Source organism: Pezoporus wallicus, unplaced genomic scaffold, assembly GCF_028554395.1.
Source record: "Pezoporus wallicus isolate ANWC-B61680 ecotype Strahan unplaced genomic scaffold, APGP_CSIRO_Pwel_v1 contig_16, whole genome shotgun sequence".
NCBI lineage: Eukaryota > Metazoa > Chordata > Aves > Psittaciformes > Psittacidae > Pezoporus > Pezoporus wallicus.
This window is the reverse complement of record NW_026641478.1, coordinates 2,073,038-2,093,242: the sequence shown is the minus strand read 5'-3', so window position 1 is coordinate 2,093,242 and position 20,205 is coordinate 2,073,038. Positions and strand designations below refer to the sequence as shown.

Genomic DNA, 20,205 nt, shown 5'->3' with positions numbered 1-20,205 from the left:
AGCAGAAGTATTTTAAAAACACTGGTTATTCCTTTTGAAGATAACTAGATTTCCTAATTATCATATTCCTCTCTCCCACCCCCCACAGGAATAGCAGACCTCTGTATCTTAATACTCAATCTAGACTCCATTTCTCAGATTTTTCTACAAAGTACAAATTTACCCTACAAAATTTTACACAAGTTTACCTTACTTGCTTGTCCTAAATGATGTACTACTTAGCAATTTCTTCACAAAACCAACAAAAAATAAGACTCAGCCACCTATGCTAGGGAAAACTGATGGACAGCACAAAGAACTGCCTGCTAAAACCTTGAGAATAACTTCTGGACATCCAGATTTTTTTTCCATCTTCTGTCTCTCAGAATACTGCCAAGTTCTGCTTTTTTTTTCCTGCTATAGTTGATATATGGCAAGTTCGATAATGGATTCTTGATAAACAATAACTCTATCTGGTTTTATCAAACAGGCATCACAATATTATTCACTGAAGGTGAACACTGCTTTAAGATGTAATTACTGAACTAACCATTTAACCACTGCAAAATAAATTTATTTTGCAGAGGGACATTGTATGAGTGCATAACTTTTTAACGTAAATTGAAAGCTATGCTTCATACATTATAAGAGAGTATAGCAATTGTGTCTAGCTAGTTTTTAATAGACAAGAAAAGTTTAGGAAAGTAGCATTTAAGTAACGGATGACTCCTAAATGCAGCTTCGTAGGAGGAATGAACACAAAGATAATACTCTAGGAAAGGGATGGAAAGACACAAAGAACAACCAAATTCACAGACACCATAAACTGAAAGTCTGACAGAATGCTTCTTGAAAAAATACACCTAAATTTCCGTAAGACACTACAGAAAAGCTCCCTGAGCCACCAAATATACTGTAAGTATCCTGTTGATAAATAAGAATTTTTTGGTTTATATATCACAAATCACATTAGATGACAACACTAAAAAAAGTTTTCATGAGGATTTTGGATGGTATATCATTAAGAACATGTCATCTGAAGACACAATTGTTAATCATCCTAACATACTGGTACATATGGCTTATTTTTATGTTTACCCTAGTGGATATACATTATACAAATCAACACTATAGAAAAGTTTCTTCTTAAACCAATTACCATGGTATCATTTATAAAAATGGCATTATTATAACACTAAAGCCTCGGTCTGGGTAAAGAGTGTTGTCTACAAGTTAGCTAGAATTTCAAATATGTAACAAGTGTGCAGTGCAAACATGACTAATCTTGCAACAGGAAATGGGCGTAAGGGCACTTAATTTTTAAGTGCAAATTGAAAGATTAAGTTCGGATACAATTACTCTGCAAATATCATGTGCCATTCTGCTGCTAATACCATGCTAGAATTCATAAACCCTTCACAGAGAAAGCTATTGAAGCTCCTACAGTATTACTCATTTACAACTAGAAGACAACAACCAAAAGTATACAATTAAATTGGTTAACCTCTGGACAAATTTGTCATGAACAGCTCTGAAGCACCAATTTACAGAATAGTGAAATATCTACAAAACTGTATCTACAGAACTAATTCTTTTTAACACCTAAGATCTAAAACAGCTTTGAATTTTATTTAACACATCACAGAATCATAGAATAGTTAGGGTTGGAAAGGACTTTAAGATCATAAAGTTCCAACTCCCCTGCCACAGGCAGGGCCACCTCATGCTAAACCATGTCACCCAAGGCTCTCTCCAACCTGGTCTTGAACACCAATAGAGATGGAGCATTTACAACTTCCTTAGGCAACCCATTCCAGTGCTTCACCACCCTCACAGTAAAGAGCTTCTTCCTTATATCTAATCTAAACTTCCTCTGTTTAAGTTTTAACCTGTTACCCCTTGTCCTATCACTACAGTCTGTAATGAAGAGCCCCTCCCCAGCATTCTTATAGGCCCCCTTCAGATACTGTAAGGCAGCAGTGCTAGTGTCATGTAGCAATATGATAACCCCAGAGAAGGGGAAGGAGGTTAAGTTCTACTTTTGAAATGATACTAAGACATAACCAAACAGTTTGATGCTTAAAAAAATAATTACAGAAAGGAGGGTTTGTTTTGGTTTGTTTTGTTTTTAAAGATTAACTGTAATTCTTGAAGAAATACTAGTTCTTCTACACAGGTCAACGTTTTCTAACTACCTAATCTCTTAGGTATCAAAGTTGTATTTTAATCACAAGAAGAAATATGGAAGACAAGCTAATAAACAGCCTACAGGTTAACACACAAAATCCCCTATACAGTAAGCATATCTCCAGGTAGCAGCCACACAAGCTTCTGGACTTCTATAGCAATACATCTTAAAGACATACAAACAAGGTGCCTGTGTTTAGGCAGAATAAGCCTTGCTTTGCATGTAGTGAAGTTAATTAAGTTTATAACAATGTCCATATGCCCTGAACTGACTTTAAGATCTCTGCAAAGAAACAGCATTATCTTTCTATTTACCTTCAAGAGATAGCTTGGAAATCATGATGAAGTCATGTCCTGCTGAAGCAAAAAGGGGGCTTTTAAAGGGATCAAGATACAGATCACTTTCAAGGACATGAATGAGGTCCTAAAAATAACACCAATTAATAAAAATAACTTAAGTAAGCCCACAAGTGTGAAGAAAAGATTGTGATGATCCTGCGAGCAATGTATAACTTTTCTTCAGCTTCTTATTAATTTTTGTTACTGCAGAGCAGCAAATCAGATGAGGCAATTAAAACAAACAAATCTGACGTGTGAGATGGGTAGGCAAACATTGCCTAAAGAAATTGTTAACAGAGCTGTCCAAAAGACCCAGTATTAACCACTACAGGTCATTTCTGCAAAATACATGAAGCAGTCCCTACCAAGAAGTGATTCCATTTGGTTTACAAACACTGTCAACAGATGGATGTTTTGAGCAAGAAGATTCTAAACTTCACTGATATGCACCATTTAAAAAACAAACTGGTAGAGAAACTAAAGATCTAATGACAGACCTCAGTTTTATGTTATCTTCCATCTGGAATGAATAGCAGCTTATAGCAAGTCACTTGAATAAACACCTCTCTAAATTTCAAGTACAAAAATTGGGTGACATACTTTTTGAACAAAGTTAGTGACACATAATACATGGTAGGGATTAGCTGATCTTTCAAAAAGTCTTTGGGGATAAGAAGATAAACAAAACTGCAAGGAAAAGATTAATCAGCCAATCAACCAGAAGAAGCATGACTTCTTCACACTGTCTACAGATAGGCCAGTGGAAGAAAGTGATCCTGCTTTTAAAAAGCTAACTTGAAAGAACTTCATTTCTGAAGGATCACTTACACAAGCCAGCACTTTCTGTTTGTATCCTAAGGTACTTAATGGCCCTACACAAATGTAAAGCTACTATAACTATTGTAACATGAAAAACAATTCCCTCAAGTTAGTTGGATAAGGTGCACTACTTAGTGAAGATGACATTTTGCTTTAATCCATTTCATAGAATCATAGAATGGTTAGGGTTGGAAAGGACCTTAAGGTCATCTAGTTCCAACCCCCCTGCTGTGGGCAGGGACACCTTACGCTAAATCATATCATCCAAGGCCTCATCCAACCTGGCCTTGAACACTGCCAGGGATGGAACATTCACAATCTCTCTGGGCAACCTATTCCAGTGCCTCACCACCCTAACAGGAAAGAATTTCCTTCTTATATCCAACCTAAACTTCTCCTGTTTAAGTTTTAACCCGTTACCCCTTGTCCTGTCACTACAGTCTCTAATGAAGAGTCCCTCCCCAGCATCCCTATAGGCCCCCTTCAGATACTGGAAGGCTGCTATGAGGTCTCCACACAGCCTTCTCTTCTCCAGGCTGACCAGCCCCAACTCCCTCAGCCTGTCTTCATATGGGAGGTGCTCCAGTCCCCTGATCATCCTCATGGCCCTACTCCGGACTTGTTCCAACAGTTCCATGTCCTTTTTACATTGAGGACACCAGAACTGCACACAATACTCCAAGTGAGGTCTCACGAGAGCAGAGTAGAGGGGCAGGATCACCTCCTTCAACCTGCTGGTCACATTCCTTTTGATGCAGCCCAGGATACGGTTGGCTTTCTGGGCTGCAAGCGCACACTGAAGCCAGCTCATGTGAGCAGTCCACAGAGAGTTTGCAGGTCAGGGTTAAAGGGAATATAGCTATGGGAGACATTACTGTGGGGGGATCTGTTATAGACCGCCGGATCAAGGAGAACCTGCGGATGAAGCACTCCATAGACAGGTAGGAAAAGTCTCACGCTCACAGGCACTTGTTCTCATGGGTGACTTCAACCACCCTGACATCTGTTGGAAGGACAGTACACAACTCTTTGTGTGCGGCAATCTAGCCAGTTCTTTATCCACTGAGTGGTCCATCCATCAAATTGATGGCTCTCCAATTTAGAGACAAGCATGTCGTGTGGGACAGTGTCGAACACTTTCACAAGTCCAGGTAGATGACATCAACTGCTCTACCCCTGTCCATCAGTTCTGTAGCCCCATCAGAGAAGGCCATCAAATTGGTCAGGCAGTATTTCCCCTTAGTGAAGCCATGCTGGCTGTCACCAAGCACCTTGTTGATTTTCATGTGCCTTAGCATGCCTTCCAAGAAAATCTGCTCCAAGATTTTGCCAGGCACAGAGGTGAGACTGACTGGTCTGTAATTCCCCGGGTCATCCATTTTCCCCTTCTTGAAAATGGGGGTTATATTTCCCTTTTTCCAGTCATTGAGAACTTCACCTGACTGCCATGATTTTTCAAATATGATGGCCAGTGGCTTTGCAACTTCATTTGCCAGCTCCTTCAGGACCCGCGGATGGATCTCATCAGGACCCATGGACTGGTACACGTGCACAGTATGTATTCAAAAATTATTGGTCAATACATTATTTAATTGAATTACAACAGCCCAAATATCAGGAAGAAGTTACACATAACTGGACAAATAGGACATCTTTTCCAGCATGCCGATACGAAACTGGTAATCTGTCAAGGACTCTAGATAGGGCACTCCCAGTCACTAGCAATGGTACTCTCAATTTTACAACATTCAGATACATCTAGTGGTGACTGATCCTTTAAGCAATAGCTTAGTTTGTTCTTTGAAGACCATAGAAATATTTTTCCTCCAGCTGGGAAACATTATCACAGAGAAAACTGTTAGGTATGCCTAGCTAAGCCTGACAGCTACTAATCCTGATTCAGAGACAAGCTCTTGGAAAGAATCCTTGTCTTACATACATCCAGCTTTGTCTGTAGGCTAACCATAGCTTTTAACTGCCATACTATAAATTTGATTGCAAGTCTTAAAGACAACGTTACAGGAGGAAAAAAAAAAAAAAAAAAAAGAAAGACTTAAGACTTGCTAAAACTGTATCAAGATCGAATTCCAGAAAAACACTGCCAAGAAACTCATAGCCAGAGAAGAAAGCAATACTTAATCTTCTAGGCCTACAAAGAAAAGCAGAATTTCCTTCACAGACATTCTCCCAGTCTTGAGAGAAACACAAGCAGTAAATTACATCTGTTTGAGAAAAGGTTCTAACCACTTTGGAAGCAAACAACTCTGAAAATAGTACACCGATATTCAGCATGGGAACACACACATCAGAAGCTGGTTTTCTTTCCGGGAAGCTCCTGGTAATACAACACTACAGCTGGACTTCCCTCTATCTGTACCACCAAAGGTGGAGGTGCCAACATTATTTATACTTTAAGTACTGAGCACTGTAAAAGGACCAAAACAAGTCTAGTGGAAGGTTTCCCTGCCCATTGGCGGGGGGTGTGGTGTGTTAATAGCCCTTCCAACCCGTTTGATTTGATTTTATGATTTGATAACAGATCAGTCAGCACTGCAACACAAGAACATGGCTTTTACCCATTCCACTGACTCCTCCCCAGTCTGTTGCTGCTGCACCTAGAAAAAGAGGACCACACTGGTCTAAATTACAGATGGAATCACTGTGTATAGAGCACCATTAACTTTGTGGTAGTACTGCAGAACCACTTAGCCTGACCACTTTAAAAACAGAAAGTGGTGACAGAGATTTTTTCACACTAGCTGTGTTTATCAGATTATGTTCCAGTGCTAGAAATCAGTCTTCATGCTGTTCTCTGCTACCAGTTGTCAGAAACAGCTCCCCACCCTACTGAGTCTGTGTTACAGATTCAGCAGGCTTTGATTAAATGCTAACTCAGAGCAGCAACAGACAATCAACAAGAGAACTTTGTTACCAAGTAACGTAAAGTTTTAGTGGTCTTAATCTTGGGATACTAAGAATTAAATAAGTGCTGACAGAGGCCGATAAACAGTTAGGACCTTTTGCCACTTCTGAATAAATGAAAGATAAATTAATATACCTAGAATACAAATACAGGTGATGTAGATTTGGAAGATGTCTTTCATGTCCTGATGTCAGCACTTTTGCCTACTACAAATGAATTAATGAATGGCCTAGAGACAAGAACATGAGGATTTGTCAAATCTTAGAAACTTGGTTTCTACAAGGCTACAATGACAATTCAATTTTTAGAGAACCAAGCTTTCTAGTTCATACAGCTGGATACTTATAAACTCAGTTGGCTAAGAGGCCACAATGCCAGGCAACTGACCCATTTTCGTGCCAGGTGAGGTCTGTTGTGCTGAGAACAAGTTTCTCTTGGTGGGTGCTCCCCTCAGCCCCCAAAAAACAAACAAACAAAAAAGGCAGCATATAGCAAAAAAGGATTTGGTGGGTTCAAAGACCTTGTTTTATATAACCAGTACTCAGACATACTGGCTCATCTTAATAACATCCAGACAACTGAACTGTGCAGCTTTGCCTTCTCACAAAACACTAAGGGCTCACGAGCAAAGAAAACAAAATAATGTGCCTTGTTTTGGAGTATGAACAGAAGAACAGTGAAATTAGAGCTCATTTCCTTTGACCAAATTAAAGGACTACAGCCATCCTGTCACAAAATACTAGGCAATGATTGTCTTATTTGATGAATTCATTTCACATTTAAATTTTCCTAGAACTGGCTTTGCATACTAGACAAGTTTGCATTTTCCTTTAAATTTTTTCAGTTCTCTGTTGGCTAGATAGCCTGTCCCAAGTCTATACCCAATTGTCTTGTATTTCCCACTAGTTTATTTCTAGGTGAATATCTACACATATGAAACTTACTCAAACCTAGTCCCTCAGGCATGAACAAGCAGAAAAGCTCCAAGACATTAGTAATTCTTAAAAAAAATTGGGCTAAACACGTATTTTAGTTCCTTTCTATATTCCACAAAGAAGAAAAAACATGTTGAAACTCATTAGGGAGTTTGTTAATGATGTGCAACAGTAGGGAAAAAAAATGCTTATTGTAGGAAGTGGTTTATTCTCACAGAGGGAAGGGAAAAAAAAAAAAAAGAGAAAAAAAGTAATAGATTGTCTTAACTTCAGTGATGACTGCATCTCAAATATCTGTATCAGTAGTTTCCTAATGAACTTTTAAACCCAGAAGAGACACATTGTTAATAAATAATGTAGAGAACAGAAATATTGCAACTGTTGGAGAAAACTTAAGGAATACTGGATGGCAAATCAGAGAAAGGATATGAAGAGTGTAAGTTCCTTAAAAACAGGAAAGAAGCTTCAGCAACTGTGTTTCATGTATCTGGTAATAAAGAATAATTGGAATATCACAAAAGCAGTAAAAGAAGAGTATAAGAGCTTAAGACTCTGAATAAAACTGTACTTTATTTCCTACTGATAAATTCCTTGCAATAAAGCCTGACCTTATTTAAGGAACTCAAATAAGTAAGTTACCCTGAGAGTACACCTTGAAAACACTTCTTCATAAACTGCAAGAGATGCATACGTACATTAGTTTTAGTGTATTAAGTACATTAGAGATTCTGAAGTACCCTCACATATTGGTGATGCTCCTTACTACCTGAAACAGCCTGAGGTACCTTGTTATATTGACACTCATCAAGTCACAAGGTCAAATCTGAACTTGTCAGAAGCAAAACAGAGACTTTCAAGTCTCTCTGCACATAAAATACCTCATCTCAGGTCACATACACATCACCTCTGCATAACAGATAAGGTAAAGACTTGAGTTTGGGGGAGTGTATATATGGAAAAACTGTAGTAAGTGAACTTACCCGAAACCTAAGAATCCTAAGGAGTAATTTTTATTAATAACTGTAAGCCATTTTATTTTTTTTTTAACTTGTTACATTTCAGCAACTGGATATCTTCCCCAATTGGTTTTGGCTTGGGTTTTTCCATTTAAACGAGGTATTCATTCTTAGTAATTGTCTCTCATTTTAAGCATGATTATGGAAACAGGGTATAAGCATTCAAATAACCACCTCAGTTCAACACAGGCAACATTCTAGTGCTTTTTCACCAACATCGAAAGCCTAGTAAACTTCAAACTTGGAAAAATAAAATCAGTAGGAAAGGTGGATACTGCCAACATGTGGTATAAAAAGAACAAAATTACATGTTTCTATATTAAAGAAAGGTCAGTATACCAAGAAAATTGTTTCTAGCAAAACTTTAATTATTGTTATCTACTATCCTGTTAAGCTGCCGTATCAAAAATTAACACAGATGTCAGTCAAATCTCAGAAGGCTGAAATCCTCCTGTAGAATTTTATTCAATCAAAGCACATTAAATGTACAATGAAGCAAAATGAATGCTCAGGTAAATCAGTTAATTTAAGTTATGGCTAGAGATGATTACAAAATAATGGTGAAGCACATAAGTGCCCAAATTTTACTGGCTACTTTTAATTCAATCAAAAAGAGAAATGAAAATTATATGAATTTCACAAAGATGATCCTGTACAATTAATAACTCTTTACAGCTGATTATTCCATAAGTTAATTCTGAAGAAAAAAAAAAAAAAGAAAAAAAAGTGGTAACTAAAGAATAAGGTCAGAAGTAGCAAACTGACAGTGGCATTCAAGTGCCTGCTGGCCACAACTTGGATAAATACACACTAGGTACCTGAAGCTGTCTTATCACAATTCCAGATTTATGCAGAACTAAGGTAAAATACAAATCTTCCTAGTTGTATGCATACTAAGAATATTATAAATGTTCATAAATACCTTCAAAAATACATTCTTCATATACTGTTTCAGCTCCTTTGCTCTTTGCAAATAAAAAAATAAATATATTTAGATAATTTGTTTCTCTATCTCTGGCATTTATAACATACCTGAAATTATCTTTTTCTTTAGTATAGAAATAAATAGGAAATTCAAATATAAAAGTTGAAAAGCAGAAGAGAAGAGGCAACTCCAAAGAATTCTTTAAAAACGCATTTTTAGATTATCTAAAACTAAAGGTGAGGCAAATTACTAAGACATCACCATCTTGAAAACTATACACTGAACAATCATTCCCTATCTACTTCTGGATGGATCTCTTGTCTCAGTTTCCCTGACCTGAACCTTGCCCTCAGAAAGCACAACATAGCTGGTAAGAGTCTATCCTTAACATTCTAATGAGCAAATTTTGCAGAGTAGCTATAATGCAAAATTAGCTGTTATGCAAGGGCATCTGTAGCTTGCTTCTCCTTTCCCTCTCACCTCAGCCCTCCTACCCCCACTTATTATTATACAGCAAAAGAACCCTCTTTTATATCTTATACATCAATAATGATTTGGAAAATTAGTTTTTTGCAATATATTTACACATTTTCTTAATTGAAATAATTAAGATTCACAGACCTCTGTCAGACACTTCAGTTGCGATTTGTACCCACGTAGTTCTTCTGTTAGGCTCTCTTTTTTCATCTGTAGATCACTTAACTCTTTTCGTAAGGAATGGACTACTTCATAGAATAGAATCTAGAAAAACAAGATACATATTCAAAATTGAGACTAGCAAAACTGCAATCGCAAAGCCACAGTTAAAAAACAAACAAACAAACAAAAACAAACAAAAACAACAAACAAAAAAAGCCACACAAAAACAACAATACAGACCCCAGCTTAACATTTTATGGCAATAATTCACCAAATAATTTCTAGCGTAAACAAGGAACCTGGCTGAGGCTAGGGAAATGTTAAAGCAAAGACAGTGTTTTTCTTTAAGACACTAACAGCAGCAGCAAAGAAATAATCAGTTTGTGTTTGGCACTAAATAAAAAAGGAGGAATAAAGGTAAAGATATACATGTCTGTTCAACTAAGGCAGCTCTCAGGCTGCCTGATTAAAATGCAGAGCTGCTAAGGGACCACATGTTCCCTCCCTCTTACTTGTGCCAATCCTAGGGCCTATTTGATTAATATTGTAAAAAAAAGAAAAAAGAAAAAAAGAAAGTAAGCCTATTTAGCAATAAACCAACGTGACTTGCTAACTTTCCCCAAGCCAATATAAATTTTAATGGGGTGTGTAGAAGTGGGGAGAGATTAGCTCTGTTTTCTGCCAGTTCAGTGTGCTGAATCTGGATCAAAATGCGAGAGCAAGCGCAGGAAGCAGAACAGCCCATGACCAAGAAAAGCCATGATACACCCCCCACACACACTTTCAGCAGTGACAGGCTGCTGCATGGGTTCAGCTGCATCATGCAACTATGCCTCTGACAGAATCTGCCCTGCTAAATTAACACTGAAAAAAAAAATCCTTGTAAAGGGATGAAAAAAAAATAAATAATAACAATCCTGTAACAGATACTCCTCTCTCTTCCCCCAGTCCACTCACAGGCATAGTCTCAGACAAGTAAATCTCAGATCCATAAACTCTTCCAGAACATTTGTACTGAACAAGAAAAAATACTAGAAAAACACAGTACTAAACCATAAACCAGCAGTAAAAAACAAATCCCAAACCCCTAAAACAAAAAGACAAAAGAGACAAAGAAGAAAGAGCTTTTTTGATATACACCCACACACACGTACACAGATGTTATTACTCCTAGATTAACCTGATACCTTATAATGTTTGTTTTGTGGGATGAAAAGCAAAGAACAGATAATTAAGCACTATTTTCATGCAAAAGCTTCTCCATACCCCTCTATCATGAATGCTTTGTTTGATATACAATTAAAGAAGAAATACAAGCAAGAAAGCACAGACAGAACTCAAGAGCAAGCTGTACTACACTTCCATGCAGAAGACAAGTCTGTTTTACTACCTGTAAACAACAGAAGACAAAGAAAAGTTCCAGGTATATTCCACATAATTGACAGCATACCACAGAAGCCATGGAAATTTGTGATGTAAATATAGGTGTAGTTTGCTTTAGACAACAAAGCAAATGTGTAACATGACTGGAAGACTAATAGTAAGGCAGAAAAAGTGACATTTTCTTTTTTTTGTTTTCAAGTTTTTCCAAATATTGTGCTTGTTAAAAGCTGCAGTTGCTTGAATCTGTTGCACTCAACAAGAGAGCTCCACTTTTCAGCCTTACCTTCAGATGCAAAACAAGCACAAGCTAAAGTAAGACATATACTATAAATCTGAAGCAACTTCTTATAAAAAAAAATGAATGCTTTCCCAAAATACAGCTGTTATTTTTAAGATGGTAAGAAGGGATTCTCAGTTTGTTATGTCTAAGTTTACACACAAAATGAAGAAAATGAAGGACATTTTAAACTACAGTTCATTTTAAAAAGAAATAAGGTAGGATCACTTTTTTGTTCATGTTCTGAAAATTCCAAATGACAAGTCGAACCATCAGATGCTACAGCAGCTAAAACTAGAAAACAGAAATTTTCTATTCCGAGAAGTGAAGTGCATAATATTGCTTTATTGTACTGCTTCATTACTTTTTTTTCTTGCATTATGCCAATATTCAAGGACTTTTTTTCCTGTCCATCTGTGAAATCCCATTGTTTCTAATTGGCTTGCATGAAAACAAAACAGCAAAGATAGCTTTGTGGCTTCTTTCTAACTTCCAAACTACATCAGGCTTCAGCTACTTCAAAGTAGTAATTTTTCTGTCTCTTCTCTATAGCTTCCACTGACTAGTTTGCGCCTATGTGGACTCTTTAAGAACTTGTCCAACTACATCTGAAATCAAGCAACTGATTTTTAATCAAATCCTCTTCCCTCCCCAAAAAAATATTATATTATTTTCTTTAAAAATAACCTTGACTGTCACTAATTGATGACTATTTAAAACATTGTGGGTTTTTTAAACCACACTACTTTTTCCCTTAAGTTCTTGTCTTTTTATTGTGATTTCCTTAGGAAACCTAACTTATGCCATCATGCCACATTTACTTCCCAAACTGCAACAATCTTAAAATAAGATTATCCAGTATCAAACTAGGATTTCATGGGATATAGGTATCAAGATAGGTGTATCTATCTGCACAGCCCTCCTGAGAAAACATCAATCTATGGTAATAAGAAAGTGCAAATTAATGCAGACATGAGGGGAAGGTTGCAGCAGAAGTCAACTGTTACTTAACTTGCTTGATGGCAAATAAACATTCATGTAACTCAGCAGTCAAATCACACATATTACCTCTTGTCGAGTTCATATAGCAGCAACAAAGATTATTCTAATGGGATTTCAGAAATAACTGCATATCTTAAAAAATACAAATTTATATTCATGTGCTGTAAGGAAAAGGTCACCACTTTCCAGGCAATTTTTAAAAAGTTCTTAATATGTGCCCACCATTTTTTATAGAAAACAAAGCTTAACCTAAAAATGGGTGGGCGCAGAGGATGAGGAAGTTGGCTCCTGTTAAATGAAGTCATGTTAAAGTAGTTTCATCAGTTACTGCCTTCTTAAACAAAGGGCAAATGAGCTGTAGTTAGTAAAATGAGGCCACTGAAAAACATAGCGACTGAAATTGGATCAAACAGAATTCACAGATTCCATTTTTAAACAACTTGATGAAAAATTTTTAGGAGTACACAAATGCTCACTTTACTGAACAAATTAAGTGATTCAGCTGCCAAGCACCAGTTCAATGACCTGGAGTGCTTTAAAATTTTTCTGTTTCCAAGAAAATCATTCTTATAAACAGTAAAAAAACCTCTAAATTTTTATATACAAGTTAAAAAAAGTGTGATTTTTAAGAGAAAGATGCTTAAAACATCATTATTGGAACTAGATTATCTCTAAGGTCTCTTCCAACCCAAATTATTCTATGATTAACTTAAACAGGGGAAGTTTAGGTTAGACATAAGGAAGAAGTTCTTTACTGGGAGGGTGGTGAGGTACAGGAATGGGTTGCCCAAGGAGGCTGTGAATGCTCCATCCTTGGCAGTGTTCAAGGCCGGGTTGGACAGAACCAGAGCCCTGGGCGACACGGTTTAGTGAGAGGTGTCCCTGCCCATGGCAGAGGGGTTGGAACTTGATGATCTTAAGGTCCTTTCCAACCCTAACTATTCTATTATTCTATGATTAACATTAAACATTGCCTAGTTTTTGCTCTATCGTGTCACTATTGCACCCCTTTGTGGCAGAACAGTGAAAAAACATCTCATTTGTTTTAATTCTATGTCCTGTTTGTCTATGTTGCAGTATCTCTATATACAAAATGTGTATTTAAACACTTCCTGCTGTTTTTCCATTATATCAGGTTTCAAATAAAGTGTAAGAATTATATATACAATTGCTTCTATCCTGGAGAATTGTAAAGCAGTATTTCATAATGGATAAACAGAAAAAAGTCTGGAAATTTCTTGCTCAACTCTTCTTTAAGCAAAACTTTCTCACCAAGGAGAATTTTATTCTCATATCAATACACTATACTGTTAGTCTGCCCATAGATCTGGAGTCGGAGATTTTATCTGCCTGAAAAATGCACAATTCCTCCTTAGGTGAGTAAAGCAGAAAACAGCATCAGAAAAATTACTTAGTCCCTTCAACATCCTTTTACTAGCTTTCTGAAACCAGATGGATGCATACACAGGATATACAAAACTGTTCTGTAGCCTCTCAGCATCTGTTACAGCTGAACAACTCAAAGTAGTGATAATCACCGAGCTTAACCGATACTCTCATGTTCATGCTGATCCTGTTGCCAAAATAAGTTGGGAGAAGCAGAAAACAGCATCTTACTACAAGACGACACTGTTTATGTCTTCACTACAATGTCTTCTCACGAAAAAAAAAAAAAAATTGGTTTGACCAAAAAAGGACTTCTTCAGTCCTTTCCAAAGAAAGTGACATATATGTAAAGAAAAGGACTTCACTGAACACGTAGGTAGGGGAGTTTCTGTCACAGACAAAAGTAGAATTTACCAGTTGAATGCAAGCGGAAAAGAAAGATAGATTAGAGGTAGAAGGTGGCTGTTGCCTCTCCTGCTTCACATCCTTTTTAGAGTACCCTTCTATTCACAAATACAGTCTAAGCAATCTGTGCTGTGACACCTACACTTAAAGCAGCTGGCAAGGTTACTAACACCTTGTATTTCTCCTTCCCAGCTACACATTCTTTTGTACTGACTGCCAATCAGCTCCAAAGAACTGGAGCTTCCTGCATACCAATTTCAAGCAAGCTGACAGAGATTTCAGTTTGCGTTTAAAATTTGCTTTTTCAACCATGGTATTGCAGGAATCAACAAAACCCCTGAAATACTTCTGCAGAGGGCAGGGTACAGTAGGCAACTAGGGGTAGCGACCTAAGAGGCTCCAGCTAGGTGATCTTGTTATTCGTACAGAGCCTTAAAATTTTCCCAGTACTTTCAAAAGTCCAAGTTTTAGAACTTTTGAGAAGATGTTTCCAAGCACATCCTTAAGATAAGAAGGACAAGTTAGGCTTCTCTGTACATATTTTAGAGCACAGTATACCATTACTTTCATCCAGCAAGAGAACTCATTCATGCAGCATTTATACCTCAACAAATCCACTAAGCTTTTTAAATTGTATTATTTACAGCTTCTTTAATAACTAGCTCTACAAATAAGTAAAATGCTAATACTTTGGTGGATTAAGGTTTGTATGTCCAAATCCTCTTCATTTCCAGAAGTGAGCCAGGATAGTCTGGACATATTCCACAGTCTGTGAAGACACTGTCTTTTTATTGCAAGCAGAAATCCCCCTGCCCTTCTATCTACCCATAAGCCATAATTAAAAAACTTCTTAAATCAAGAAAACGGGTCTTACAGTAGTCTTTAAGGTACACTTTATCTCCTGCGTTTAGTCAGACAGGAAATGGACAGATGGAAAACATGAAGGAAAGGTAAGAGATCTCTGCAACAGCCACCTTGACTTCCGGCTCTGGCAAGCCGAGTTTCAAATTACTTTTTTCAGCCTGCTGTGTTTTAGATCATCAGTGTGTACCCACCATGTAACTGTAACACCTCGTCTGCTTAACCTGCTTAAAATATGTCAGCAATTCTAATCCTTTCAAGACATCAGAGTCTGGACTTAAAAGGTTCCCCTCTTTACTGGAATCCTGTTGTAACAGACAGATCCAAAAGCACACCTGTCTCTGAAGTTCCCTCATTTCTAGCTGGGGAAGAGTAAGAATTTAGGAGTATAGACTGGCTTCCACTATATGCAAATACCTTTAATTCTAAACAGAAGCAATTTACAGCTTGTGGTGGGTTGACCCTGAGCAGCAGCCAAGCACCCATATTGGCTGCTCACTGGCTGCCTCCAGTGGGAGCAGGACACAGGAGTGTGAAGAACAAAAGCAAGGAAACTCAGGTGTTGAGTTTTCTCAACAGTTTATTAGTGAAGGAAAGAGAGAGAATCATAGAATAGTGGTTGGAAGGGACCTCATGGATCATCTGGTCCAAACTTTCTTGGCAAAGCATAACCTAGACTAGATGTCTGAGCACCCTGTCCAGCTGAATTCCAAGTGTCCAACACTGGGGAGTCCACCACTTCCCTGGGGAGATTATTCCAATGGCCATGCAAATACAGTCACCACCTCTTGCAAGCAGACTGATGCCCAGCCAGTCTCTGAGCAATAACCACCTTGGAAGCCACCCCCCACCTCATCTTTCTTCCTCTATTTCCAGTTTATATTACTGAGCATGACCTTAGATGGCATGGAATATTCCTTTGGCTGATTCATGCCAGCTATTCAGCTGTGTCCCCTCTCAAGCTCATGAATATCCCTTGCTTGCTGGGGAGAGGGGAAGAAGAGTAAGCCTTGATGCTGTACAAGCACTGTCCAGCAATAGCTGTAACACTGGTGTGTTGCCAACACTGTTTTAGCCAAGCACAAAGCAAGCACAAGAAGATTCAGGCTGCTATGAAGAAAGTTAACTCCATCCTAGGCAAACCCAGGATACTGCTATATTTTAAACCAATACAAAACTCAATACTCACAGAAACATATTCAGGGATAGAAAGCTGGTCTTCAGGAAGTAACTTTAGCTGCTTATAGCAATCATCTGTCAACTCCAAGTCTCGCAAACTACGACGGATATCTCCAGCCCTCTCCCTTAACTGACGATTTGTTTCCTCCAGTTGCTTCTGTCTCAACAAAATAGTTTCCATTTCTTGTTTCATTAGAGCCTGATGTTTTCTTCAAGATTGATTTGAAAACAGAAGACATTAAGTAGCAAGTAACACAAGTGACAAACCTTCACAATACGCTGGTAAGGCAGTGAGTTATGCTCATTGTAGTGGGGAAATTTTACAGAGATTAGGTAATTAGCACAAAAGTGTACACCAGCATGATTACACAATCATATCATATATGCCAGAAACTTTACATTGACAATATGAGGCTGAATCTGAGAAGTGTCAATTAAGCTCCACATGTGCTGACTTTAATTGGTAAATTTAGACTAACTTATAAATTCAAAACATTAAAAGCATGAAAAAGCTGACTGTATTTCCACACAAAACCCAAGGAACTAGTAAATCACCAAAGAAATAGTACAATAGTAAGTTACATTTGTGTCTTACCAAGTTTCAGCACATACGTGATTAAGGCCTATTCCACACACAACCCTTCATTTTCTGCCCAGTGTAATACACAAAATTGGGATCCATTTTAAATAAAACAAAACAAAAAAAACAAAAAAAATCACACCACAAACCACACACTGCAAAGGCCACTACACTTAAACAAGCGGCCCTACTGCCAGCCTTAAAATACTACCATTATTATTATCACCAGAGATATGGTATTATGCAACAAGAAAAACTGTGCATCACTTCAAGATGTTTCTAAGTGTTCACTTTATTTAAATCAAATGTAACTGACCTAATTTTTCAGAGGTTTTAGCCATGACTCTTGAAAATCTATTCAAATTAAATCATTCTTCAAAATGGACCAACTCCTACATTATTTTAAAAAGTAATATTAAAAATACTAGCTGGTACTACAAGGCAGTGTCTGGCTCACTGATTTCAAAAAGACAAGAGAAAGTCCCAGGTCATCAATGCAGTCACACAAGGAAACACTCTGTACATAGCGTGCAATACTCTTAAACAGAGATGGAAAGTGATGTAAAAGGCAGACAGGAAAACTAACTACTTTACTTTTCCCAGTCTTTTCATTAAACTTTTTATGCTTATTAATAGCAATTTGCACCGAAGTTCTTGTTTTACTGAACACTTCACAAATAACTCAGATATGGCCAACATAAAAATATTCCACTCTGGTGCAAATCAGCATTCAGAATGACAAGGCATTTTTCTGACAGTCAGCTGCTCCGAGTTAAAAGACTTTGTTGTAACTAATCCCAAATCCAGCTTCATATCCCTAAATCTGTTCTAGGCTTACTACAGAATATGACTTTGAATTAGTTACATCCTGTAAGCTCTAACATGAGACTTATAAGTAATGCTCTTCCTTCACAGGTGTTAGAACATTTAACTGACAAAGTAATTTGGAGAAGCCTGTGTGCCAGTCTATTTTCAGCTACAGGTTAATTCAAAATGTTTCAGAAAAGCAAGATGAAAAATTTCTGCATCATCAACTGATAATGTTCCTGACCAATAAGCAATCCTAACTGGGAGTGCTAAACATTATCCCCTTACCTTTCCCAAGTCATCAAGGCGGCAGAGTTATTCAAAATTCTGTTTAATTTCATGCAAAATCTGCCACCTCTACCTACTCCTTTTACTCTTTACTAGTTTTAAGAATGCTCTTACTCCAGTTCTTATTCAGTTTTGAATCCAGGTAACAATAAAACTTCAGCAAGTGAAAGCTGAATTCAAATGTATGTATATGTAAATGAAACACACAAATTCCATTTTTAGAATGCAAAAGAAATCCTATTCCTGCAATTCATAATCATTAGCTTCCATTAACTGTCAATGAATTAATTAAAATTCATATTAATAAATTATTAAAGATGAAGTTCTTAGTTTTACTCCCATTGTACCTGGAATCTTCTTGCTGTAATGCCAGCTGACTATCCAGTCGTAAAGACAACAGCTTCTTTTGATGGACTGCATCATTAAGTTTCTCTTCTAGCTCTTCAATCTAAATAGAATGAATGTAAGTATAAAACAAAGACTGGAGCTTACTTTGGTAATTAAAAAAAAACAACTGTACAAAAAGGTGGAGAGCCAATGCCGTAGGAAATGCAATGACTATCTGACAAGACCTCCAAATATGCCAAATAATAAGTTTCATAAATACAATACAGATTTTGCCCTAATGAACTAAAAGTAAAAAAGACTTAGCTCTAAACCTTATTGTTTTCAGCCAAATAGCTACTTGTTCAACTAACTTCAAACCAGGCTTAAATACAAAGCAGCAAGCCTGTGAAAGCCACAATTAGTATTTAGTAGGCCGTAAATGTGGACTGCACACAGGTGTGGCAAAGCTTTAACAACCTTTCTTAGTTTCATGCATTTTAGTGGCAACTGTACACAATAAAATCCCCTCCTATTAGCATGTTGGCGTATTCTAGCCACATCCTGATTAACAGATCATCAAATAGTATTCAGATTACTGTTCCTACTATTCCAAAGTAGAAAAGCCCTATTAAGCTGCTTTTATCAGTGACAAAATTATTCTTCATTTCTGAAAGAAAACAGGTCTTTTTCTTCTGTTTTTAGAAAAGAAAAACCTAATTAAATCCCACCTCGTTCATTTGAAATGTTGAATTTACTTGCTCAGTCAGCTAAGTTTTCCATATCTTTGTTTCCTTCTTTTCTCAAAAAAAACCAAAGAAAACACAAAAATCCCTTCCAAAAACAACTAAGCAGGCTTTCAGCATGCAATTCACAGAATTTGTTGGCAGAATATAAGTTTCTATCATACTCCAAGAGCACCAGAAACAAGAAAAGATTATACAACAAAAAGAACAACATTTCTTACCTTGGTCAGATATTCTACTTTCAGGTTGTCAATCATCAAGTTTTTCTGAGATAGTTCTATTTTAACTAGCTGAAGATTATGGAGCAACTCCTTCCGTTCAATCAGCTCCTTAGTTATTTTAACAGTACCTTCTCTCTCTTCAGAGGAAGAAATATCATCAGTTGGTACTGTGGTTTCTAAGCTAATATCTTCAGACTCAAAAGAGCTGGAAATGTTTACTTTCCTCATTTCCTTAGAGCTTTTAAGTGACATTTTCTTCTACTATTTGCAATGCTTTTTTATGTGGTACTTTCAGATGAGCCCCTGAAGAATTAACTGTAAGAATCAAAACAGTTAAGTGAAAGGCATTATGAAAAATTAAAAAGTTAAGACCACTAAGCAACTTCCCAGCATCACATGAATGTATTTTTTACACAAGAAAAACATTTTAAGCTCAAGAAGTTGCCCAAGGAGTCTGTCGCTTAAGTAATTGTTAGCACGGGGTTTGACTGCAGTAAGCTAAATACCGGTGTGAATCAAGCTTACTGGTAAGATGCTGTAAGTAAATCAGGATGTACACCTGCCATTCACGCTCTCAGAAGAACATGCACCAAAACTTCACAAGATCCATAAGCCATACATACAGTATCAGAGAACATCCAATAACGAGCATTAACAAAGCTTGCTACAGAAAACAATACAGGAATGGAGTGATAGCCACTTTTGTCTTCTCTAAAGTATCAGCTCTGGTACGCTTACCAGGCTAACTTACTCAACAGCCACACGTACTTTACAACTGCTCGGTACAGACCACGGCTTTTACTGAAGAGGTGCGCAGACTAACGCAAGCCGTTCAAAGCCCTACAGGGAAAGGCAGTGCCGCGCTAACGCGAGGGGTGCCGAACCCGCCGGGGCTGGCTCTCCCAGGCCACTGCTCCTTCCCCACGGCAGAGGCAGCTCAATGGAAGATACGCCGGATGCCCAAGTCAGCGGAAGACAACGGCC

At 37.5% G+C, this 20,205-nt stretch overlaps 1 protein-coding gene across 7 annotated transcripts in view; it reads right to left on the bottom strand.

Annotated features, from left to right (window-relative positions):
* The window catches only part of PIBF1 (progesterone immunomodulatory binding factor 1), a 126,003-nt gene that overhangs the window by 105,521 nt on the left and 277 nt on the right, over window positions 1-20,205 (bottom strand). For 4 of the 7 annotated variants that reach the window (XM_057424063.1, XM_057424069.1, XM_057424067.1 and 1 more), the window contains exons 1-5: window positions 19,960-20,136; window positions 19,222-19,536; window positions 18,278-18,378; window positions 16,266-16,464; window positions 9,745-9,864 (exon numbers count right to left, since the gene is read on the bottom strand). In XM_057424063.1, the coding sequence (XP_057280046.1) occupies window positions 9,745-9,864; window positions 16,266-16,464; window positions 18,278-18,378; window positions 19,222-19,473 (672 nt within the window). In that variant the 5' untranslated portion in view covers window positions 19,474-19,536; window positions 19,960-20,136. Of the gene's footprint in view, window positions 1-9,744; window positions 9,865-16,265; window positions 16,465-18,277; window positions 18,379-19,221; window positions 19,537-19,959; window positions 20,137-20,205 lie in introns of those variants that run through there. The other 3 variants (XM_057424064.1, XM_057424066.1, XM_057424065.1) reach the window with 3 other exon arrangements.